Raw genomic sequence first — 24,580 nt, 5'->3', positions numbered from 1 at the left:
TACTTTTCTAATAGAATTGTAATAATAAATTCAGTGTTCCCTGTTTATTTTTTTCTGTTCTAATAAATGCATGCAAATTTGGGACCATGTTGTTCCTTTTATTTATTTAAATTCTTTAAGGGTTCCAGTGAGAATTTGAGCAGGTTTTGTTATATTTCTTAGATTCTCACTTAAGAAAGCATCCCAAAGAAAGTGCAACCGTTGGGTATTATTGGATGTTTGTTTTTATACATGGCAAACCTTAGTGGATAAAGACAAGCACAGCACCTGATCTTTGAGGAGCTTGAGTTCAGATTTTTTTGCAGTTGAGCTGGTGGGGTGTGGCTTTGATGGCAGAACCAGATCTGTACAAAGGATGTGCTTGTTGTCATTTTTTGGAGGACTGTTTTATTTGGATGCTCTTTCTGGCTGCATAGCAAGAACAGTATCATGCTGAGAGCATGTTCTTTTCATTAGTATGCAGCCTAAAAAATTTGAAGGAGTTGATGGCTGATCCTTTTAGCTTACTGAAATTCCTCTATCTCGTAATCTCTGCAGTCTATGAAATGGTGGCACACCTTTAGTCCTGTGTAAATCCAACCATTTCAGGATTGTGTTGGGCATATTAGGAGCAGATCTTAGTCAGTTAGAGGGTAGAAAGACTCTGCAGAGGGACCTCGACCGACTGGACAGATGGGCAGAGTCCAATGGGATGGCATTCAACAAGTCCAAGTGCCGAGTGCTGCACTTTGGCTACGGCAATCCCATGCAGAGCTACAGGCTGGGGTTGGAGTGGCTGGAGAGCTCCCAAACAGAGAGAGACCTGGTGGTACTGATCAACAGCTGCCTGAATATGAGCCAGCAGTGTGCCCAGGTGTCCAAGAGGGCCAATGGCATCCTGGCCTGAATTAGGAATAGTGTGGCCAGCAGGAGCAGGGAAGTCATTGTGCCCCTGGACTCTGCTTTGGTTAGGCTGCACCTTGAGTCCTGTGTCCAGTTCTGGGCCCCTCAGTTTAAGAAGGACATCGAAACACTTGAGCGTGTCCAGAGAAGGGCAACAAGGCTGGGGAGAGGCCTTCAGCACAAGCCCTATGAGGAGAGGCTGAGGGAGCTGGGATTGTTTAGCCTGGAGAAGAGGAGGCTCAGGGGTGACCTCATGGCCCTCTACAACTACCTGAAAGGTGGTTGTAGCCAGGAAGGGGTTGGTCTCTTCTCCCAGGCAACCAGCACCAGAACAAGGGGACACAGTCTCAAGCTGCACCAGGGGAGGTTTAGACTCGAGGTGAGGAGGAAGCTCTTCACTGAGTGAGTCATTCGTCATTGGAATGTGCTGCCCAGGGAGGTGGTGGAGTCACCGTCCCTGGAGGTGTTCAAGAGGAGATTGGACGTGGCGCTTGGTGCCATGGTCTAGTCATGGGGTCTGTGTATCAACACAAGGTTGGACTCGATGATCCTTGAGGTCATTTCCAACCTTAGTGATACTGTGATATTCCACATTTGGTTGCAGGACATTAATGGCAAAGCCATCTAACTTAGCAACCTTTTCACAAGAAAAGCACAAAAATCTCACAGTATTCATGAAATGTGGCATGCATCTGTTCCATGACCTTACAAGAAACTTAAATTTAAGATTTCTCTGCAAATCGTAGTAACTCATTGCATATTTAGTCTTGTAGATTGGAGCTAAGTTGTGCATTCTTGCGTTAAAAACTGTAACCAATTTTTCAGCGAGCAGTCTTTGGTTACTGCAAGTAAGTAGTGATTATTCTCACAGGTAATTAGTGATAGAACAAGAGGCAGTGACCTAAAGCAATGACTGGGTGAGTTTAGACAGGACATTAGGAAAATACTTTTCACAGCAAGAGTGGTCAGGCATTGGAATAGGCTGCCCAGGGAGGTGGTTGAGTCACCAACCCTGGATGTGTTTAAATGTCATTTAGATGCGGTGCTTGGGAATATGGTTTAGGGGTGAACCTTGTAGAGCAGGGTTATTGGTTGGGCTTGGTAATCCTGAGGGTTTTTTCCAACCTGAATGTTTCTGTGATTCCTGCTTTGGTCATTTTATTCAGTCAAACAAACACTCCTGGAGATGTGAATGCCTTCAGAAAACTCACGTAGCTGTGTTACTTTGAAACCGCTTTTATTTTACTTTCCAAACATTAAATGCTCAACAAATAAATAGGACATGGTCACCTTGTGATGGGGATATAGGTCAGGCTCAGAAGGTGGCTATGAAATAAAACTAAGTGATGACTGTCTTGTATGGTAAACTACTTTGTTTCTTACATCTGTGTTTTAGGAGATTGCCTAGATGATGTACCCTCAGAAATCAGGCCTGATTTAACTCCAAAAAATAATACTAAAGGAGCAGACTCTCCAAGAAGTAAGCAAGCAAGCAAATCAAACTTCTTAGAAAGAAAAGTGGGGGGGGAGGGGGGGAGAACTTGGGGAATTTTATGTAAAGGTAGTAAACATAATAGCTGTTCACCTCCTACTTAAACACAGTTCATTAGTGACAGTAGCGCTTCTTAGATGATGTGAGCCTTAATTTCATGGACAATACAAAAGGAGCCTTAAAAGGCCAAAAAGTCAGCAAAAAGCATAAACTGCTTCAGCATGCTTTAAATTTTGCAGTTTCAATGTAGCACAGTTTTAAAAAAACCTCTAAATCCTGGCTGGTAGCATTGCACATTTCAGAGTCATCCAGTTTTTGATCAGTAACCTGTTCAGCTTTGTTTCATTGTCTGGTTGTTCTCTTTGTTACTGGTTTTTTCAATGTACAGCATCAGAGAACTGTTCCAAGGGAAGTAAAGAAAAAATACCTGAAGAATGCCTTGACTGCACTAATTCAGATGTAGAGTGCATCTCTATGCGTGTTGGAGATATATTTTCTGGTATGGTTTCCTGCATTCAGAGTCCAGAACACTTCTTCTGTCAGCAGACACAGAATGCCCGTAAGTGATGTGCTGAAAATTGGATATAGGGTACCTACTGTGGCATTTTTTTCCCTCCAATAGGGTGGCTGGAGGGAGATGTTACTGGTCTCGTAGTTTGACTTGAAATCACATTATGTCAGGGGTTGGAAGGGACCCAAAGAGATCATTGAGCCCAACCCCCAGTGATAGTGCCTTGTAGCATTAGGCCATGCTTCGGTCAGTTAAGAGCCATGGTGTTGCAGAGGATGTTTTTTTGGCAGCATTAGCTTTTCATATTGCTTGCTAACCTGTAAGGTGATAATTTGTGGGCAGTCTCAGTAGTGCAAAGTAGAAAGATGGTGTGGCGTGGATTTTAGCAATTTGAAGTCAGTTTGTGTCACAGATGTTTAATGTTCAAGATACTCTCACGTGTTCCAGATGTGTTCATGAGTCTCTATTTAATTTGCTTATTCTTGTGATGCCTTGTTGCTTTACCACTGGAGGGAAGTGTTTCCTTACAAACTGAGTGTGTGGATCAAGCTTCTTTTGTAACATAGTATGGCGAGAGTATCTGAGCATGAGACAGCCAGGTAGTAGTTCCCAAACCCTGCTTTGGTGTCTTCTCATACAGCAAACCTTAAGACCATAACACTATAGTGGACCATAGTGCTAGGCTGCAGGCACTTTGGTGCATCTCCCACAGTGCCCATAAATAGACGTCTGGGGAGAATAAGAGTGGAGTTAAGCTTGTGGAACTTATTCTAGTGCTCTCTGAGCCAGTGGGTTGTTTGTTGGGTTGGGTTTGTGTGTTGTCTTGGTTTTGTGGTTGTTTTGGTTTTGTTTTAGGTTTTTTTGTGTGTGTTTTTGTTGTGGATTGGTTTTGGGGTTTTTAGTTAAAAGGGCTTTTGCAGCTGGGTGTGGTCTGGTGTGTTTCTCTTCTGTGTACTTGTGCAATCTGTGCATTCTAGATAGACTGATAGCATAGTGTGTCCTTTAGCAAGAAGTAACAGTAATCATCTACCTGTTTGAAGAACTGTCTTCCTAGTTTTCTTTCTAGCATGCCTCCACTGCTAGCTTGCTTTCAACTCCTACTGGGTTGAGGTTTCCTTTGTTGAAAAAGAGTGACTGGCTTTCCTTGTCCTTTCTCTTTAACATTGTGATTCTTCAGACTCCCACTAGGGTTATCTTCAGTCTTACTGACTGAAGAGTCCTAGTCTCATCACTGTTTGGGTATTATGTTGAACATGAAGTGAAATCTCCATTGTACTACAAGATAGTGGCCAGCAGGAGCAGGGAGGTCATTCTGCCCCTGTACACTGCACTGGTTAGGCCGCACCTTGAGTCCTGTGTCCAATTCTGGGCCCCTCAGTTTAGGAAGGAGGTTGACTTGCTGGAACGAGTCCAGAGAAGGGCAACAAAGCCCTATGAGGAGAGACTGAGGGAGCTGGGATTGCTTAGCCTGGAGAAGAGGAGACTCAGGGGAGACCTTATTGCTCTCTACAAGTACCTGAAAGGTGGTTGTGGCCAGGAAGGGGTTGGTCTCTTCTCCCAGGCAGCCAGTACCAGAACAAGAGGACACAGTCTCAGGCTGCACCAGGGGAGGTTTAGGCTGGATGTTAGGAGGAAGATCTATACAGAGAGAGTGATTGCCCATTGGAATGGGCTGCCCGGGGAGGTGGTGGAGTCACCATCATTGGAAGTGTTCAGGAGGAGACTTGATGGGGTGCTTGGTGCCATGGGTTAGTTGTTTAGGTGGGTTGGATTGGTTGATGGGTTGGACATGATGATCTCGAAAATTTCTTCCAATCTGGTTTATTATTATTATAGTTTTCTAGACTTTGAACTTTAAGTTTTGTGTGTTTCTCTAACAATGACATGACAACGTATGTTCCAAAAACCTACGTATTTTTAACATCAGGTCAACTTGCTGAGCTTCAGAGATCTCTTAATCAACATTGTGAGAAACTTCCCAGTAGTCCCACCTTCCGTCCTGCTGCTGGCACTGTGTGCTGTGCCCAGTTCACAGGTAAAAATGGAGGGAAAATATGGCACTTAATGCATGTCACTTCATTGCAGGAAATAAACACATCATAGAATTGTATGTTTAGAAATGTTTCATCTAGGGTTTATTTTACTTCTCACCGGTTTTAGCTGTGGATATAGCATGTGGTAGTGATTTTTAGCAAGTTAGATAGCATCACTTACTATCACTATGAAATACTAGGCCACAGAAAAAGACCATTCAATGGTCACTTCCTTGAGCAAACTCTTAACCACTGGGTTCTTTTTATTGTATGAAGGAGACTTTTAAAAGACCATGAAGAAATTTGGTTTGTGGGTTTTTGTGTGTATTGGTGAGCACTTATTTCTTGTGGCTGGAAGTATCTACAGACTGGAAATTTTAGGCTGCAAAAAAGGGACAGAAATAATGTAATGATGTTTCAAAATGCTTAGCCAATATCTGGTAGTCCTGAACTATATGTTCATAACTTAGCCTACACCTGACAGTTACCACTGCTGTAAAGCTTCAACAAGTCTCATGACAAAATGGTGTTTTGTCTTAACATAGTATTCTGCACAAGGCAGTGGTTTGTGAGGGGAAATGCCAAGTCTATACAAGAGAAATACCATTTATTTAGTAGAACCTGAAGTTCTGTTTGCCTGACTCCAGTAGGATAACAATAAATCTCATTTCCTCACAGATCATTCTCCTTTTCATCCAGCTTTAAGTAAGGAAATACTCTCTATTCATTGTTTTCTTTTATGCCTATTTTTGTTCTGGTTAGAAATGTTGCTGCTGTAACTTAACCATTCCTGGTCACTTACTGCTTTCCATTTCCAACGGGTTTGCTGTTCTCAATAAATGAGCTGTGGGACAGAACAGAGAAGCTGAAATAGATTTTTTTTTTTTGCACATTCAGGAAAAGCTGGAACTGCCCAGGAGCTGTCCTGGCATTTAAATGAGCACTGATTTCAGGTGCCTAGGTAGGGAAAGCTATCGGTTCAGTACTTCATGTCTTGATAAACTTGAGTAAGCTTGTATTTCTAGTTCTTAAATATTTGAATTGAATTAAAATACTTAAATTATTAGATCTGTTGGGTAGCCTTTGAATTGCCTTTGTTGTGGTCAGCTGGGATACTGTTTGCCACTTGTTCAAATGGATCAAGGTTAAGCACTGCCTCCGCATAAGGTGGTCAGTTCTTTGTTGCAATAGGTATTTGTCAGGACAGGAGTAGAAAAGCATGACTTTGCAACACTCAGCTGATAGGAGGGTGGTGGTGGTGGTGGTAGATTTTGTGCCCATAAGGGGTTTGTGAAGGTTTGTGTGAACTGGAATGCTGCTGCTTGATGTTGTGTTTTTGTATTGGCTTGCCCCTAAAAATCACTCTCTTCTCAGAAGTTGAAGGCAAGTACAATGAACATGTGTTATCTTCCTTTCTAGTGGACAACGTTTGGTATCGTGCTGCTGTTGCAGCCTATGTTTCTGAAGACACTGTTACAGCACTTTACATAGATTATGGTAATTCTGAAGTCCTTCCACTGACCAGACTTCGTCCTATGATTCCAAGTTTAATGGCCTTGCCAGCTCAAGCCATATCATGTACCTTGGCAGGTATGGAATAAGCAATAAGCTGTTGTAAACTGGATAGAGGTTAAAATAACTGGACTTAGATAACAATCACACCTGTGATGTACTGTACTGAAATACAGGGGAGGATAGAGATGACAGCAGGTGTCATTGCCAGAATTCTTAATTGCTGTGGCACACCTGCAGAACATGACAGATCTTCCCTGGATGCACCTGGTGCATGCAGTTGTGTGTTTGGGAAACTTTCATGTTAAAATGCCTGTTAGAACAAAGGCATATAGAGAACCTAAGTAAAATTCAGTCACCTGCTGGATTTATGGGTGCTCTGAAATCCGTTGTGGTTCTAGCACTGCAGGGGAAAGACAAATTTCCTTTTGTATCTTGAAATTCAGAAGTGTATCCACCCCCTTCCCCTGGGGCAAATGGAAGGAAACCATTAGAATGGTTTGGTTTGGTTCTGTCTGTTCTTACGCTCCTCTCTGCAGGGTTGTGGAATCTGTTACAGAGTTTTAAAGGGCAGTGACACTTTCTAGTTCATCCTTCTGTCTCAAAGCAGGATCATAATCTGGGTGGGGGTTTTTTGACATACTTGTTTGACTTTCTGTTGGAAGTTGTTTATTTTCTCTGTTCCTGTCACTATGCAAGATAGTCCATTCCTTTACTTTGGTACCTATCCTTTAAAATACTTGCTGTCTATCTTTCCTTCACAATGCTTGATATTTAACCTGATTTTTCAACTTGGTGGTGAAGTTCAGAGCAGCATTCTAGCCTCTTACTTCAGAGGAAAACACGAAGCAATGCTTCCCGATGTAGAGATGGAGCCAAGGCATGTGGAATGTCAGCTAAAGAAATAATTTTTCTGGGAGCAAATCATAATGCCTAGAGCTGATAATAAGTGTTATAAGGCCAAGAGAGGTCCTAAAACACAACACAGTGATGAGACAAGATGTTTCCAGATTAAAATCAAGAAATGGTGATGCATGAAATAGATATTTATGGAAGGCTACTTCTATCATAGTATCATTCAGGGTTGGAAGGGACCACAAGGATCATCTAGTTCCAACCCCCCTGCCATGGGCAGGGACACCCCACACTAGATCAGGCTGGCCAGAGCCTCATCCAGCCTGGTCTTGAACACCTCCAGGGACGGGGCCTCGACCACCTCCCTGGACAACACATTCCAGGGTTTCACCACTCTCATGGTGAAGAACCTCCTCCTCACATCCAGAACCTCCTCCTCACATCACTTCTGTTGTTGTAAAGTTCTGGTTTTAACTTGTGTTTCATAAATGAGTTTAGTAGCATAAAGAGTAAATGCTTAAGGAGGAAGAAGCTCCTAATAGCAGATACATTGACTTGAGAGCTGGTTCATGTTCAGAATTCTGGGTTGTATTCATGAGACCCAAAGCCTCACACTTACAGACATTCACACCAAGGAAATCTGACTTTACAACTGTACATGAGTTTTGCCTGATTTTTAAGTCCAAGTACTACTAATGTTCAAACTGAATAATTGGGAATCTTGTTACAAGTGCAAGGAGTGGGGGTGAGTTACTTTAGTATCTCTGCTGCTTATTCTACTGTATTAAACAGCAAGGTTGTACTTTTCCCTGTGTTGTTGCTGTGTGGTTATTTTTTAGGTATAAAGCCACCATCACAAGGCTGGCCCACAAACACTGTTTCTTTGATGAACCAACTGGTGACAAACAAAGTGCTTGCAATAAAAGTAGTGGGTAAAGATGATTCTAGATCTGTTGTGGAGCTTATAGATGCATCAGCTATCTCAGCAATAGATGTATCAAGCTATCTCTCAGAGGAAGGCTGTGCAGCTGAGAAATCGAGGATGCCTGTGCCAGCAATTGGAATGGCTGATCTTAAGCCAGCAAATGGTGAGTACAAGCATGTCCTGCTGAGCTGGCATTATTTAACCTCCTACTAGAGTGGATACAAAGAATGCAGGTTCTCAGCTGGTAAAAACTTTACAGTCTGACTCATGAAGTCTAGCGTTAACAGCTCTGAAGTTTAAGCGTGGCAGCTTTGCCATGGAGAAATGGTGTGTTTGCTTGTATGACTTGATGTGCATGTATATGTGTGTGCATACAGAGCAAAGTTGGAAATGCTTGCCTTTTGGAAGGCTGTACTAGTATTTCACTTATTCTGGTTAGAATTCTTACAATTCCCATTTGGAGTAGGGTATGAGTAGTTAGTACCTGCTTGTTCTTAGGCCCTTGTCCTTCAGCTCTAATAATATTTCATCTTCACAGTTCTGTATTTTACACATTATTTCATCCTTGAAAATTCATTTGACTGCAGTAGCCTATACAGCTTCAAGGCCATGCCTATACTGGGATTTTTGCTTTCAGTGACCAAAGTTGCAATTGGAGAGATTTGCACATTTTGTATCAGGTTTCTCTGTGTTGTAGGAAGACTCCTGTCTTCACAGAATCATTCAGGTTGGAAAAGACCCTTGGAATCATCAAGTCCAACCATTAACTCTGCTTTACAAAGTTCACCCCTAAATCATATCCCCAGGCATCACATCTAAATGAGCTTTAAACACAGCCAGGGTTGGTGACTTTATCAGTTTCATTGTCCTCCTCTGCACTTGCTCCAACTCTTGTGTTGAGGTGCCAAAACCAGACGCAGTATTCAAGGTGTGGCCTCACCAGTGTGAGTACAAGGGGACAATTGCCTCCCTGCTCCTTCTGGACACAGTATTGCTAATACCAGCCAGGATGCCATTAGCTTTCTTGGCCACCTGGGCGCACTACTTGCTCATATTCAGTTGTTTGTCAATTAGAACTCCCAGGTCCCTTTCTGCTAGACAGCTTTCCAGCCATACTGCCCCAAGCCTGTAGTGTTGCATGGGGTTGTTGTGACCCAGGTGGCACTTGAGTTTGTTGAAGCTCATCCTGTTAACATTGGCCCATGAATCCAATCTATCCAAGTCTCCCTGTAGAGCCTTCCTACCTTTGTGCAGATCAACACTCCACTTAGCTTGGTGTTGTCTGTGGATTTACTGGGGAGAGATTCTATATCCTTCTCAAGATCATCAATAAAGATCTTAAACAGAAGTGGTCCCAACACTGAGCCCTCAGGGGCACCACTTGTGACCGGCTGCCAGCTGGATTTAACTCTGCTGAGCACTGCTCTTTGGGCCCTTTCACCCAGCCAGTGCTTTATCCAGCAGTGCCTGTGCTCATCCAAGCCATGAGCAGCCAGCTTGTCCACCAGAATTCTGTGGGAAACGGTGTCAAAGGCTTTTCAAAAGTCCAGGTGAACAGTATGCAAGAGTCAGATCATCTTGTCACAGAAGATCACTGGTTAATCAGGCAAGACCTGCCCTTCATAAACCCATGCTGGCTGGGCCTGGTGCTCTGGTTGTCCTCTGTATGGTGTGTAGTGGCACTTAAGATGATCTGTTTCATGACCTTCTCTGGTACTGAGGTCACTGCCAGCCACCACCACAAGCTGTAATAAACATAACAGCTAAGAAAAATACAGGAAGATTTAACTGTATGCTAATGAAGAAAATGATGGCTTCTCCAGTGTTCCATAATTCTAGTGTTCATGTGATCTACTCTACAAATTCTGTTAAATTATAAGCTTTCAGTACAAATTTCTGCAAGCAGTCTCTCAGTTACTTCTTGTTCTTTTACCTTCTTAGACTAGTTCCAGTACTCCTTCGTGACAGCTATTTCCCTCTTCTATGCCCTTACCCCTGTTTCCTAGGAACCAAGGTTCCCCAGAGTCCCCCTTGCTCACATGATTGCCTCCTGGTCTGTACCTCCTTGTGTGACTACTTTTCCCTCTTCATCAGTGGCTTTTGCCCTTCTCAGTAGTGATGAAATACATTAAGCTTCTGGCACATTCTCTTACTTGTTTTTATTCTGCAAAGAGGTTCCCACTGGTAATTAGCCTGGTTTATAACAGAAATTATAGCCTGGAGAAGAGAAGTCTCAGGGAGACCTTTTTGCTGTCTACAACTACCTGAAGGGAGATTGTAGCCAGGTGGGGGTTGGTCTCTTCTCCTAGGCAACCAGCACCAGAACAAGAGGACACAGTCTCAAGCTGTGCCAGGGGAGGTTTAGGCTGGATGCTAGGAAGAAGTTCTTCTCAGAAAGAGAGATTGGCCATTGGAATGTGCTGCCCAGGGAGGTGGTGGAGTCACCATCCCTGGAAGTGTTTAGGAAGAGACTTGATGGGGTGTTTGGTGCCATGATTTAGTTGATTAGGTAGTGTTGGATGATAGGTTGGATTCGATCTCAAAGGTCTCTTCCAGCCTGGTTAGTTCTATTCTATTCTAAATTCAAAGACATGAATGAGCATTCAGGATGTATAATTGTTTATTCCCCCCCTTCTTTCCTCTACTTGTCTCTTCTTTGTCCTCTCTAGAAGACAAAAAGAACAAAAGAATGTATGAATGGATTAAACTAAATCTTAAACAAACAGTAGATGTCATAGTGTGTACAGTGTACAATCCTGGAGAATTCTACTGTCAGATTTCCAATAATGATGGTAAGTCCTTTTAGTTTGCTTTTTCTTTCTGCTAGTTTTTGTTTGCTTAATTTATTCAGAATCACTTGTCATTTATTTTAGTCCTAATGAATTACTGTTTCAAGTGATCTTCTAGCACCAAGGCTCCCCTCATGTTTTTGTACCCAGGAGTACAAGTGATGAAGAAATTTGGTCATGGTGTGTTGTGACTCTGAGACTTGAAATCTGTAAATGTTGAAGTGAAGCAACTGAATAAAATGGAATGAATGTAGAGAAAAGTGGAAAGAGCTGCCATAACCTAGGCAAAGAATATCTTAAACAAAAGACAGTAAATAAGAGACATGTGCCATATGCTTGTGCAGTGTTTAGAGAGCTATCCTCTAGTATGCTGTTGTGTTACAAAATATAGAAACTTAGAGATTCAAAGTAGAGAAAATAACATGAAAGTGAGAAAATACAGATTTGGGCACTTCCTTCTAGATAAGCCAAAAAAACTTTCATTCATTCTGCTATTTGTATGCATAAAGACTTCTGATAGCCACTGGCCTTTCAACTTGCTAGAAAATGTGTGATGGAATTCAGTGGCTGGAAGTGCATTCAGGCACAGAATATAAGGTAGATCATAAAAAGTGAGGGAAACATTTCTCAACTTACCTGTCCATACCTTGCATTACTTGTTCTGCATTATCGCCTTTAAAACATGACTAATTCTTCTCTAAAAGTGATCTTATAGAGCAGGCTAAAGGACTTGATAGAAAAAACTCGCGTAAGTAGGGTGAGATTCCATAACCTGTCATTTGCATTGGCTGAAGTAGATAATTCCCATGGTGGTATCTGGCTGTAAAACCTCCTTCAGATTCTGTAGGGAAGGGTGCTTGTGGGATGAGCAGGAAGAATTACTGCTAATTTTTCTATCATGCTGAACTGCTGTCAGTAAATATCAGCTCTTTCACCTCTTCCTGCTATCCAGTAAATTAAGTTAACTTGGTGTCCTCAGCTTGTGTCTTATTTTTGCCTTTATTTTAATGAAATGGTAAAATTCACAGGTCTCCCATCAAATCTTGCCTAAGTAAGCCATACAACAAATGGTCCTGAAGTTCAGATAACCTTATTTTATTGATCTCTTTGCTTTTGTCTTTCTGGTTGTGTTTTTCTTTCTAATGTTTTTTTAGAGTTACTTGCTCTAAATTCACTTAACAAATCACTGTCTGAATACTGCCAGAAAACTCCACCAAATGTTTTTAAGCCTGAGAATGGAGAACCTTGCTGTGCTGTTTACTCTGGTAAGTAACAGACTGCAGTATTTTGTTTTGACAGGGTAAATATAAAGGGAAAAAAATTACATAGCTGGTATGTTTGCATTGGTAGAGGATAGCAAAGAATTGGATTTATTTACTAAAAATAAGTGCTGCTAAACTTGTGGTCAATGGCATCCTGGCCTGCTTCAGGAATAGTGTGGCCAGCAGGAGCAGGGAAGTCATTCTGCCCCTGTACTCAGCACTGGTTAGGCTACACCTTGAGTCCTGTGTCCAGTTCTGGGCCCCTCAGTTTAAGAAGGACATTGAGACACTTGAATATATCCAGAGAAGGGCAACAAGGCTGGAGAGGGTCTGGAGCACAGCCCTATGAGGTGAGGCTGAGGGAGCTGGGGTTGTTTTGCCTGGAGGAGAGGAGGCTCAGGGGAGACCTTACTGCTCTCTACAATTTCCTGAAAGGAGGTTGTAAACAGATGAGGGTTGGTCTCTTCTCCCAGGTACCCAGCAACAGAACAAGAGGACACAGTCTCAAGCTGCACCAGGGAAAGTTTAGGCCTGAGGTGAAGAGAAAGTTCTTCAGAGAGTAATTTGCCGTTGGAATGTGCTGCCCAGGGAGGTGGTGGAGTCACCATGCCTGGAGGTGTTCAAAAAAGGATTGGACGTGGCACTTGGAGCCATGGTTTAGTTGTCATGAGGTGTTAGGTATTAGGTAATAGGTTGGACTTGATGATCTCTGAGGTCTTTGCCAACTTTGTTGATTCTGTGAATCCATGAAGTAATCTGAATTATTTTGTATTTATTTTCAACTCCAGCTGATGGTAACTGGTACCGTGCTCTGGTGCAGAACACTGCTTCACAGGGGAATATTGAAGTGCAGTTTGTGGACTATGGAAATAGTGAGCAAGTACCACTGGATAAAATACGTCAGATCTCACCCTCGTTCCTCACACTCCCATTTCAAGGAATTAAATGCTGGCTCTCAGGTGGATCTTCTTATGAATGCTTTCTCTTAAAAGAAATACTGCATTTGGAGACTTGCTGCTTTGGGGGAGGAGCTGATGATGGGAATTACAACATGGTCTGGGTTGGAAGGGCCCTCCAAAGGTCATCTAGTCAAGCTGCACCAGGGTTAGGTGACCTCTAAAGGTCATCTAGTCAAGCTGCACCAGGGCAAGTTTAGGCTTGAGGTGAGGAAAAAGTTCTTCACTGAGAGAATTGTCCACCATTGGAATGGGCTGCCCAGGGAGGTGGTGGAATCACCATCCCTGGAGGTGTTCAAGAGGTGATTGGACGTGGCACTTGGTGCCATGGTCTAGTCATGAGGTCTGTGGTGACAGGTTGGACTTGATCTTTGAGGTCTCTTCCAACCTAGGTGATATTGTGATACTGTGTGATAGTCCAACCCCCTCTGCAGCAAGCAGGGGTGTCCTCAAGTAGATCAGGCTGCCCTGACTTCACAGAACTCTGCTTTTTGGGCTTTTTTTCTGTGGTTTGGTATTTTTTGTTTGCTTTTTAATAATAAATGTCTATACAGTTTCTAGCTCCATATAGACAATTGTGGAAATTGTGAAAGCTGTTGTTTTAGCCTTGCTACAAAGCATATTGGCATTTAACAGAAAAATTGGCTCCAGTCTTATTGATTCTATGGTTCTCTTCCCTGAGCTGCATGGAGGTGACTTAGTGGTAGTCATTGGAGGTTACTTACTGGGAAGTCATTGGGCCCCTGGACTCTGCATTGGTTAGGCTGCACCTTGAGTCCTGTGTCCAGTTCTGGGCCCCTCAGTTTAGGAAGGACATCGAAACACTTGAACATGTCCAGAGAAGGGCAGCAAGGCTGGGGAGAGGCCTTGAGCACAAGCCCTATGAGGAGAGGCTGAGGGAGCTGGGATTGTTTAGCCTGGAGAAGAGGAGGCTCAGGGGTGACCTCATTGCCCTCTACAACTACCTGAAAGGTGGTTGTAGTCAGGAAGGGGTTGGTCTCTTCTCCCAGGCACCCAGCACCAGAACAAGAGGACAGAGTCTCAAGCTGCACCAGGGGAAGTTTAGGCTTGAGGTGAGGAGAAAGTTCTTCACTGAGAGAGTTGTCCACCATTGGAATGTGCTGCCCAGGGAGGTGGTGGAATCACCATCCCTGGAGGTGTTCAAGAGGGGATTGGACGTGGCATTTGGTGCCATGGTCTAGTCATGGGTCTGTGGTGCCAGGTTGGACTTGATGATCTTTGAGGTCTCTTCCAAGCTTTGTGATACTGTGCTACCAGTCCCAGGGAAATTGTCATTTACTTCTGCTTCATCTGTAGTGTTTACTAGCTTTTGGTTGCTGCCTTGCTGGGATTAAATGTGCTTGTGTCCACTTAATCATTTCTCAAAGTTTTGCAGGCAAAGGAGCTCTTCTGGTTTTTATGAAGCAAGTTGGCCTTGGAAGTTCTCTGTAGGGATGCTTCATTTGATTCACAGAGCGTTCGGCATCATATTGCTATTTGTCTCCTACCAGTTCTCTGCTTCTTGCTTTTCTACACCAAGCCACAATTCTGCAGAATTATTGTCTCTTTCTAATGTAGTGTACTTGGCTCAATCAATACATAAAAAAAACAACCAAAACTTAATCTTGATCTAGTTGATAGCCCTGCTTACCTCAGAGGGGGTTGGACTAGATGACCTTTGGAGTCACTTCCAACCCAGACCATTCTATGGAAACAGGAAAAAGCTCAAACCCAAGATCTACTCTACTGGGATTTTTTTTTCCCTTTTGGTCTCTTAAAAGGCTTTTTCTGCTCCTTTGAAAAGCCTGGGGTTTACTTGTTAGAATATCATAAAATGTGGAAAACAAAATTTGGGAGTGCTGAGGAAACGTGTTATTTTTAGAACAACAGAGGAAGAGGGAGGCCAGTGAACAGGATGAAGTACAATGCATGTCCCTAAGGCAGTAAAGTAACCTCAGTATTCTGTGTGGTGCTTTAAAATGGACAAAAACATTTTAAAAAGAGAAATAGAATGTGTAAGAAAACAATTGAATGCAGGCATCTTGAACAGTTCTCCTGCTTCCCAGGTATAAAGCCTAGTAATGGCAAATGGATTCCAGAAGCTACAGCAAGATTTTGTACATGCACTTCAGGGATAAAGCTTCAAGCCACAGTAAATTCCTTTTCCAGTCATGGGGCAGGTGTGGAGCTTATTGACAATTCCACAGGCCATCCAAAAGTGATTAATGAGATACTAACTTCTGAAAAACTGGCTGTGAAGGAAAATCTAAAAGGTAAAAATAAACTTCCAAGCAAGTCTTTTGACCAAAAAGGTAATTCAATGAATGTTGCTCTTCAGTTTGAACATGAATTTTCAGTATTTCAGCCTTCAACTTTGATGTTGCACTCTAATCATGGTTAATAATAATGGGTTTGATGTCAGTTTTTACAGCTCGACAGAAAGTGCCCTGCAGATGGCAGTGCAGACAGAGACATAACAGTCACCGGGTTTGTCTTAAATGATGGGCTGCTTTGGTGTTTGATAGGTGTGGAGTTACAAGTGTTGAGGCTGAGGGGAGACCTTACTGCCTCTCTACAACTACCTGAAGGGAAGTTGGAGTGAGAAAGGGGCCAGCTTCTTATTTCTGATAAGCATAGTACTAGAGGAGATGGTTACAAGCTGGTTCAGGCTGAATACCAGGAAATGTTTCTTCACTGAAAGGATTCTCAAATGCTGGAATGGCCTGCCCAGGGCAGTGGTGGAGTCACCATCCCTGAAGGAGTTCAAGCAGCATGTGGATCTGTGTCCAGTTCTGGGCCCCTCAGTTTAAGAAGGACATCGAGACACCTGAATGTGTCCAGAGAAGGGCAGCAAGGCTGGGGAGAGGCCTTGAGCACAACCCTATGAGGAGAGGCTGAGGGAGCTGGGGTTGTTTAGCCTGGAGAAGAGGAGGCTCAGGGGAGACCTCATTGCTGTCTACAACTACCTGAAGGGTGGTTGTAGCCAGGAGGGGTTGGTCTCTTCTCTCAAGCAACCAGCACCAGAACAAGGGGACACAGTCTCAAGCTGCACCAGGGGAAGTTTAGGCTTGAGGTGAGGAGAAAGTTCTTCACTGAGAGGGTCATTTGCCATTGGAATGTGCTGCCCAGGGAGGTGGTGGAGTCACCATCCCTGGAGGTGTTCAGGAGGAGTTTGGATGTGGCACTTGGTGCCATGGTCTAGTCATGAGGTCTGTGGTGACAGGTTGGACTTGATGATCTTTGAGGTTGCTTCCAACCTTGGTGATGCTGTGGTGCTTAGGGAGGTGGTTTAGTACTGACCCTTCAGTACTGGGTTGGAGGTTGGACTGGATGATCCTGGAGGTCTCCTCCAACCAGATACATTCTGTGACTGAACTTTGCAATGTTTACTTTCCAATCTTTCATTTTCCTGGGGTGTTTTTTCCTTTAGCTACTTGCATATGCTAATAGTTTATGAACAACACATTAAGCAAGGAGACTTGCAGTTGTCTATAAAATTCAAAGAGATATTTTGTAGCAGTTGCCTCTAACATGTATGTGCATGGAGGAAAGTGTTACACTGCCTTTTATGTTTTCTGCTAGAAACCTCACTTGGGCACTGGAAGTTGATTGAATTGGTGGTAGATGAAACTCTGTCTGTCCGTGTAACAGAAGTTGTAGGCCCAGACTTGTTCTATGCTGTACCAGTTCAAAGTAAAGGTAAGGAAAAGTGTTCACTGTTCTAAATATTACCGAGAAGTCACTATTGCAGGAAGAAAGTGTATAGTGAACTGAACCCTGTGGAAATGTAACCTGGACAGTACCAGAAAAAATAAATGCCAAAGGTGAGAGCAGGGGAGCATGGAAGTGAAGTATGCTCTTCACTGTGCCCAAATACGGTTAGTTATCAACTGCTCTTTTTCTGTAGTTGAAGAGGAACTGCATCAGCTGTTGACTCAACTAGAAGACTATTGTAAATCCTGTAGGAACCAGTCCTTCAGACCAAAGCTGGGGGAAGCCTGTTGTGCCAAGTTTTCAGGTAAGGTAGTAGTTTATTCTTAATTTCTTTGACCAGTGTGAGACACTTGAACGTGTCCAGAGAAGGGCAGTGAGGCTGGGGGGAGGTCTCGAGCACAGCCCTGTGAGGACAGGCTGAGGGAGTTGTGGATGTTTAGCCTGGAGAAGAGGAGGCTCAGGGGAGACCTTATTGCTCTCTACAGCCACCTGAAAGGAGGCTGTAGACAGGTGGGGGTTGGTCTCTTCTCCCAGGGAATCAGCACCAGAACAAGAAGACACAGCCTCAAGCTGTGCCAGGGGAGGTTTAGGCTCGAGGTGAGGAGAAAGTTCTCTACAGAAAGAGTTGTTTGCCTTTGGGATGTGCTGCCCAGGGTGGTGGTGGAGTCACTGTCCCTGGAGGTGTTCAAAAAAGGATTGGATGTGGCACTTGAAGCCATGGTTTAGTTAGTCATGAGGTGTTAGGTAATAGGTTGGACTTTATGATCTCTGAGGTCTTTTCCAACCTGATTCTATGAACACAGCTGCTTCCATTTTTGCTTTAGAAGAAGGATACCCACCATCTTTTAAACTGTTTATGGATCTTGTAATTCTGTCACAAAGGATAACCTGGCTGTATCTTCAGGGCAAAGAAACAGTCTGACAGCCCAGGAGAGAAAATAAGGAATGGGGTGTACCCTGCAAAATGCATGGAGCTTTAAGAAGAAAGGAAGGTAGTTACTGTTTAAACTGAAACTTGAGGCATGAAATTCATGGCAGAGCAATAGTGTGCTTTTGCATCTATACAGACCAACTTCTGTTTTGTGGTTACATGGGTGTCTCTTCTATTGTTCTTTGTGCAAGCTCAGGATGGTGGCACTGGCTGGGCCAACTGATCAGTCAACTTCGTTAGCCTAGCATGCTGTCCAGGCTTAGCAAATTGCTAGTTCAAGTCAGAAGTACTCTTAACATTAAGGAAAGTTTAATTTATTGTTTTAGTCCTTCAAAAGTGGAGATAATCTGCTGATACATTAGCTCCAGGTTTGTTTTAAACAAAACCAGTGTGGATTCAAATACTAAATGTTGAGTTGATGTGAATTGTTACAGGAGGACTGGCTAAGTGCCAAAAATGGAGCTGGGTTCTAGATCAGGTAACAGCTCATGGAAGACAGAATAGGTAAATTAAAACAAACCAAAAAGCCCCAACACCAAACAAAACCCCAAGTAACAACAAAGGGCAAAAAACCCAAAGAAACCAACCCCACAATAACCTCAAAAACCAAGGCAGACTACAGGAGTATGCTTGGGTGAATAGAGCAATCACACTATTCCCTGTAGGCTTGCTTCTTATCATGTGGTCTTTAGAATATACCAAGGTATATAAAGATTCCTGGAAAACTACACAGATTCTTCTTGTTGGGATAAGCTGTGTTTATAAGATGGCACTTCACATGTGGCTCTTCTTGTTCCAATCTTTTCAGGCACTGGCCGTTGGTACAGAGCTCTTGTTCTGAATGTCTCTCAGTCTTCAGTCAAAGTACTATATGTAGACCATGGGAGCACAGCAACTTTACCATTTTCAAAGGTCCTGCCAATCACTGATTCCTACTTAAAGCTGCCTTTTCAGACAATTACTTGTTCACTTGCAGGTAAAAAAAAGCCCAGACTCCTTTCCTTGCACAGTCTGTACAGATTCTGATTGTAGTATTCATTCTTCAGTGGTGTTAAATAACATGATGATCTGCTGATCATCAACAACATGATGGGCCTGGAGCACATGACCTACAAAGAGTCTGAGGGAGCTGGGATTGTTTAGCCTGGAGAAGAGGGGGCTGAGGGGATACCTTATTTATCTCTACAACTACCCAAAGGGAGGGTGGAGAGAGGACGACGCCAGCCTCTTCTCCTTGATGGCAAGTGACAGGAGTAGAGGAAATGGTTACAAGCTGCACCAGGGGAGGTTTAGGCTGGATGCTATGAGGTATCTTTCCACTGTAAGGGTTCTCAAACATTGGAATGGTCTGCCCAGGGAAGTGGTGGAGTCACTGTCCCTGGGGGTGTTCAGGTGGCGTGTGGGCCTGGTGCTTGGGGACATGGTTTAGTGTTGACCTTTAGTACTGGGTTGAAGGTTGGACTGGCTGATCTTTGAGTTCTCTTCCAACCAGATACAGTCTGTGAAATACTATACTGATTACTACTGTGAAAGCTTTTCCAGAAAGGGAAGGGGTTTAGTTGGGTTTAGTAAGGTAGCTTACATTCTACAGATAACTTTGTTAGGAAGATTTAGTAGCATATTTTCAACAGCAGTGATGGCATTATGTGTAGGATTCAAGTCACACCACAAAGGAATCCTTTCCAGAGCAAACTTGATTGCACCATTTTGCTGTTTGCAGGTATAGAGAAAGCTGATTGGTCTCCATCATTACTTGACAAGTTGAAAGAAATGTTACTGAATAAATGTGTCAAAATTACAATGAAAGGGACTAATGGAAATGCTAACTTAGTAACAGTGGAGAAACACTGTGAAAATGGTATCCTGGATGTAGCTGACAGACTGGTAATGGAAGGTTTGGTCAAGACCTGCAGTGCTGAAAACTCACCTGCTAAATGTCACAGTACGTACTTCTACTTAATTACTTTAAATAGGCAATTGAAAGTTTAAACTGGGGGCATGTGGGGTGCCCAAGTGACTTTTCCTTTGAAAAGCCATAGAGGATTCCACACCCCAGGTCTGAAATTCAGGAAGCAGTGTCTCTCTGTAATTTGCTCATTCACTTGCTCTGTGTTTTGTAGGCAGTGGAGGTGAGACCGAGTGCTGCTGCGCGGAGTTGAAAGTGGAAGTAAGATTCAGTTCCTGCACTTCTTGCTTTATTTTTCTTATGTTTCCAGAATTTAAAAGAAACCCTGTGTGGAAAGCAAATGGCACTAAGGGAGGTCATGGCTCTGAAACAGTGAGGAGAGGCAAAGTCAGTATCGTGATGCCTTTTCTCCGTTTTGAATGTGGTAATATTTAGAGCACCCTGAAACTGGGGGAGAGTTGTGTATAGATCACACAGACTTCTTTAGTCTGTGTTTTGCCACAAAGAATCACAGAATGGTAGGAGATCATCTCATCCAACCCCCCTGCTGAAACAGATTTACCTAGATCAGGCTGCACAGGAACATGTCCAGGGAGGTTTTGAAAGTCCTCAGAGAGAGACTCAACCTCTCTGGGCAGCCTGTTCCAGTGCTCCATCACCCACAAAGTAAGTAAAACTTTACTCTATGTGGAACTTTCTGTGTCCTAGTTTGTGCCTTTTGCCTCTTGTCCTGTGGTTGGGTACCACTGAAAAGTATCTTGCCCAATCCTCTTGATTCCCACCCTTTAGATAGTGATAAGATTCCCTCTTGGTCTTCTCATCTCCAGGCTAAATAGCCCCAGCTCTCTCAATCTCTCCTTGTAAGAGATGCTCCAGTCCCCTAATGATCTTTGTAGTTCCCCATTGGACTCTCTTCAGTAGTTTCCTGTCTCTTGAACTAGGAAGCCCAGAACTGGACCCAGTACTGCAGATGTGGCCTCACAAGGGCAGAGCAGAGTGGGAGGAGAACCTCCCTTGACCTCCTGGTCGCACTGTTCTTAATGCACTCTAGGCACTGCAGTCAGTAAAGCTATGCTGCTCCTGAATGTGGCCCATTTCTCTGTCCCACTGCAGGCTGTTGATTGTCCTTCTCCCTTCCCTCTCTGCTTCTAGATCAATTTGATCTTTTAGTTTGATTTCTCTAATGTCCTTTCTGAAGTCGGTTCACATCCTGTTTCCTGCCATCATTTCTTGGGTAAGTTTGGCTCAGTCTTCTGACATCCACGGAGAAGAGAGAAGATTCCATTGTAACAAAAAACATAGGAAATAGTCAGGTGTGAATGACCAAATGTAAGATCTTTATCTCAGTCCTCATTTGAGTATTTTATCAGTTTGGTTCAAGGAAGTTTCTTTTCCTGGAAAAAATAAAAGCGGGGAGAGGGGACATGGGGAAGACAGCCACAGTTCTGCTGTCTTTCTCCCTCCAGAATATTTTTACAGCAGAAAAGACTTAATTTGTGGTTTTAGGATCTACCCAAGTCTGAAATCAGTAATTTTAAAAAATAGAATTCATAGAATTGTCAGGGTTGGAAGGGACCTCGAGGATCATCTAGTTCCAGCACCCCTTGCCATGGGCAGGGACACCTCACACTAGATCAACTTGCTTAGGGCCACATCCAACCTGGCCTTAACCTCCAGGGATGAGGTGTCCACCACCTCCTTGGGCAGCCTGTTCCACTGTCTCACTGCCCTCATGGGGAAGAACTTCTCCCTAACATCCAACCTAAATCTACCCATTTCTAGTTTTGTTCCATTCCCCCCAGTCCTATCACTCCCTGACATCCTAAAAAGTCCCTCCCCACCTTTCTTGTAGCCCCCTTTGATATTGGAAGGCCACAATTAGGTCACCTCGGAGCCTTCTCTTCTCCAGACTGAACAGCCCCAACTCTCTCGGTCTGTCCTCATAGGAGAGGAGCTCCAGCCCTCTGATCATCCTTGTGGCCTTTTTCTGGACACATTCCAGCACCTCCAGATCTTTCCACTTCTGCAGCCCCTATTACAGGACACAGTACTCCAGGTGGAGTCTCACCAGAGCAGAGTAGAGGGGGAGAATCACCTCCTTTGACCTGCTGGCTATGCTTCTCTTGATGCAGCCCAGAATGTGATTGGCTTTCTGGGCTGCAAGTGCACACTGGTGGCACTTTTTATTTTTATTCTTTATTTCTAATTCTTTTTGCCTATTCCACAGCTTGAAAAGTATAAGAAGGTCCTACTCTTCATTTTGAACAAATACTGGAATCCAGATGGATTCATTGAAATGAAGAAACTGTTGGAAAACTAAGCCTGTGGCACGTGCACATACTCCAGGTTGCTGCCATTCCATTTGTGGAAGGACCACGTGTATTCATCAGCTTAATGAGTCACTTTGTAGTAGTTCTGCTGTTTGCATACCTGTGTTTGTATGCTTGCTTTGCTACTGTGGAATAAGTATGTAGCTTGAAGGATTTCAAAGCTGCAAGCTAGATTTACTGTTCTGGTTTTGTTTTATACCCCAGAGTGCTGCTAAGGCTTTTTGCTTTTTATTTTGCTGTTGAATGCACAGAACTTTATGGAAAGGCCATGGCAGTGTGAGTTGACTCTGCAGACTTGCATTTGAAATTACTGTGGTTGTAAAGCTTGCTTCAACTTCAGAACCATTAATTTTACTTGGGGGAAAACTGTTATCTTACCTTGTTTAGTCTTCTCTTGGCTTCATTTCCAATGTGAATTTCGACCGAAAGTTGTTCTTCATAAACTTGGTTTCAGCATCATTAAAGACTGAATCTTGTCTTGGTCTGCATGTAATTCATTCACTCTAAAATCAGTGAACACTTAAATGCTCACAGTTCTTTATTTACACTTACACTATGCTGAAGTTAATTACTTCAACTTGTGTTGAAGTAAATTCTGTTGGAGATATTTTGTCTCTAGCTAGGCTGTCAGGATTTCTACCCCATCAAATTTTTTTCACATGCTAAGTGAAAAGTCCTGTTCTGAGGTATGACAAAAATACCATACCAGCTTATTAACAGATTTTTCACTATTTCTGTAAAGTGTAGTTGGTACCTAACTGTCATTTCTGACTCATCCAGGGGCAGTGTCACTAAGGAATGCTGAATTACTGTTCAGACAGCACAGCAGACATTTGGTAATTGAAATCTCAGCTTTTCTGCTCACTTGGATGAGGATATATTTTTACTGCAGGCTTTGGGCAAATTAGAAGGGTCTTGGGATTAAACTTGTTGTGAAAGTGAAATATTTTTGTTTGACTTAATGTTTTATTACAGTTAAATGGCTTGAATTAGTTGATAATTAACCTCTTGGATTTGGGTCTCTGAAGTTGTTTTTTTGTGCTGTAATGGCTATCACAAGCATTTGCCTGCATGCAAAGCTTTAATCCTCCTGTGGCTTTTCCATGTACCACCCCTCCTACCAGTCTTTTCCCAGTCAACCACCAACAGAGCAACAACAGAACAAGAGGACACAGTCTCAAGATGCACCAGGGGAGGTTTAGGCTGGATGTTAGGAAGAAGTTCTTCACAGAGTGATTTGTCATTGGAATGTGCTGCCCAGGGAGGTCATGGAGTCACCATCACTAGAAGTATTTAAAATGAGACTGGATGAGGCACTTGGTGCCATGGCTTAATTGATTAGATGGTGTTGGATGATAGGTTGGATGATGATCTCGAAGGTCTTTTCCAACCTGGTTTATTCTATTCTATTAGTCATTTGCATTTCAGAAGAGGACTTTGCAGCAATCAAAAGCAGTCACTTTGTTTATGCTTTATAAGCAGAAGAAAAGGTGAACCTTTGGTTGTTCTACTAAGGCAAATCCGTGATTTCTGGTGTTTCGCTTGAAGATATATGTATGGTGCAGCTGAGTTGTCTGACTAATACTAGACAGCAGAAGGAAAGGAGAAGTAAGAGATACCATACAGCTGAGAGACTTAATTCACTCCCTTAATTCCAGATTAAATCTTTTGGAGCACTGATGTAGGGACAAAACAACTGAGGAAGGTGGAAACATCATGGACCTGTTTTTAAGGCCAGGCTGGATGTGGCTCTGGGCAATGTGATTTAGTGAAGGGTGTCCCTGCCTATGGCAGGGGAGTTGGAACTAGATGATCTTTGGGGTCACTTTCAACCCTGACAGTTCTGTTATTTTGTGACTTAATAGAATAAACCAGGTTGGAAGAGACCTTTGAGATCATAGTCCAACCTATCATCCAGCTTCATCTAATCAACTAAACCATGGCACCAAGCACCCTATCCAGTCTCTTCCTGAACACCTTCAGTGATGGTGACTCCACCACCTCCCTGAGCAGCCCATGCCAATGGGCAATCACTCTCTCTCACTCTCTCTATGAGGAACTTCCTAACATCCAGTCTAAATCTCTCCTGGCACAGCTTGAGACTGTGTCCTCTTGTTCTGGTGCTGGTTGCCTGGGAGAAGAGACCAACCCTCACCTGCCTACAGCCTCCCTTCAGGTAGTTGTAGACAGCAGTAAGGTCACCCCTGAGCCTCCTCTTCTCCAGGCTAAGCAACCTCAGCTCCCTCAGCCTCTCCTCATAGGGCTGTGCTCCAAACCCCTCCCCAGCTTTGTTGCCTTCTCTGGACATGTTCCAGCAAGTCAACATCCTTCCTAAACTGAGGGGCCCAGAACTGGACACAGGACTCACAGTGCACCCTAACCAGTGATGTAGCCTTGAGTTCCTCTGGCTTTACTTTTCTCTGCTCCTTTTAATCTGTAATTGAAATCTATTCCTGAAGTGATAAGCATAATTAATAGCTGA

The 24,580-nt window shown here is 43.4% G+C and overlaps 1 protein-coding gene across 5 annotated transcripts in view; it reads left to right on the top strand.

The window, feature by feature from the left end:
- The window catches only part of TDRD1 (tudor domain containing 1), a 41,964-nt gene that overhangs the window by 11,140 nt on the left and 6,244 nt on the right, over nt 1-24,580 (top strand). For 3 of the 5 annotated variants that reach the window (XM_068139325.1, XM_068139326.1, XM_068139327.1), the window contains 15 exons: nt 2,279-2,362; nt 2,763-2,933; nt 4,813-4,920; nt 6,338-6,508; nt 8,125-8,373; nt 10,880-11,002; nt 12,154-12,264; nt 13,050-13,220; nt 15,284-15,490; nt 16,800-16,916; nt 17,125-17,235; nt 18,671-18,838; nt 19,583-19,804; nt 19,983-20,029; nt 21,996-22,866. In XM_068139325.1, coding sequence (XP_067995426.1) covers nt 2,279-2,362; nt 2,763-2,933; nt 4,813-4,920; nt 6,338-6,508; nt 8,125-8,373; nt 10,880-11,002; nt 12,154-12,264; nt 13,050-13,220; nt 15,284-15,490; nt 16,800-16,916; nt 17,125-17,235; nt 18,671-18,838; nt 19,583-19,804; nt 19,983-20,029; nt 21,996-22,088 — 2,153 coding nt within the window. In that variant the 3' untranslated portion in view covers nt 22,089-22,866. The other 2 variants (XM_068139329.1, XM_068139328.1) reach the window with 2 other exon arrangements.

Source organism: Melanerpes formicivorus, unplaced genomic scaffold, assembly GCF_026170545.1.
Source record: "Melanerpes formicivorus ecotype bairdi unplaced genomic scaffold, bMelFor1.0.p_v2 SCAF_6, whole genome shotgun sequence".
NCBI lineage: Eukaryota > Metazoa > Chordata > Aves > Piciformes > Picidae > Melanerpes > Melanerpes formicivorus.
Note: the sequence above shows the minus strand (reverse complement) of the source record. Positions and strands in the feature narration are given on the sequence as shown.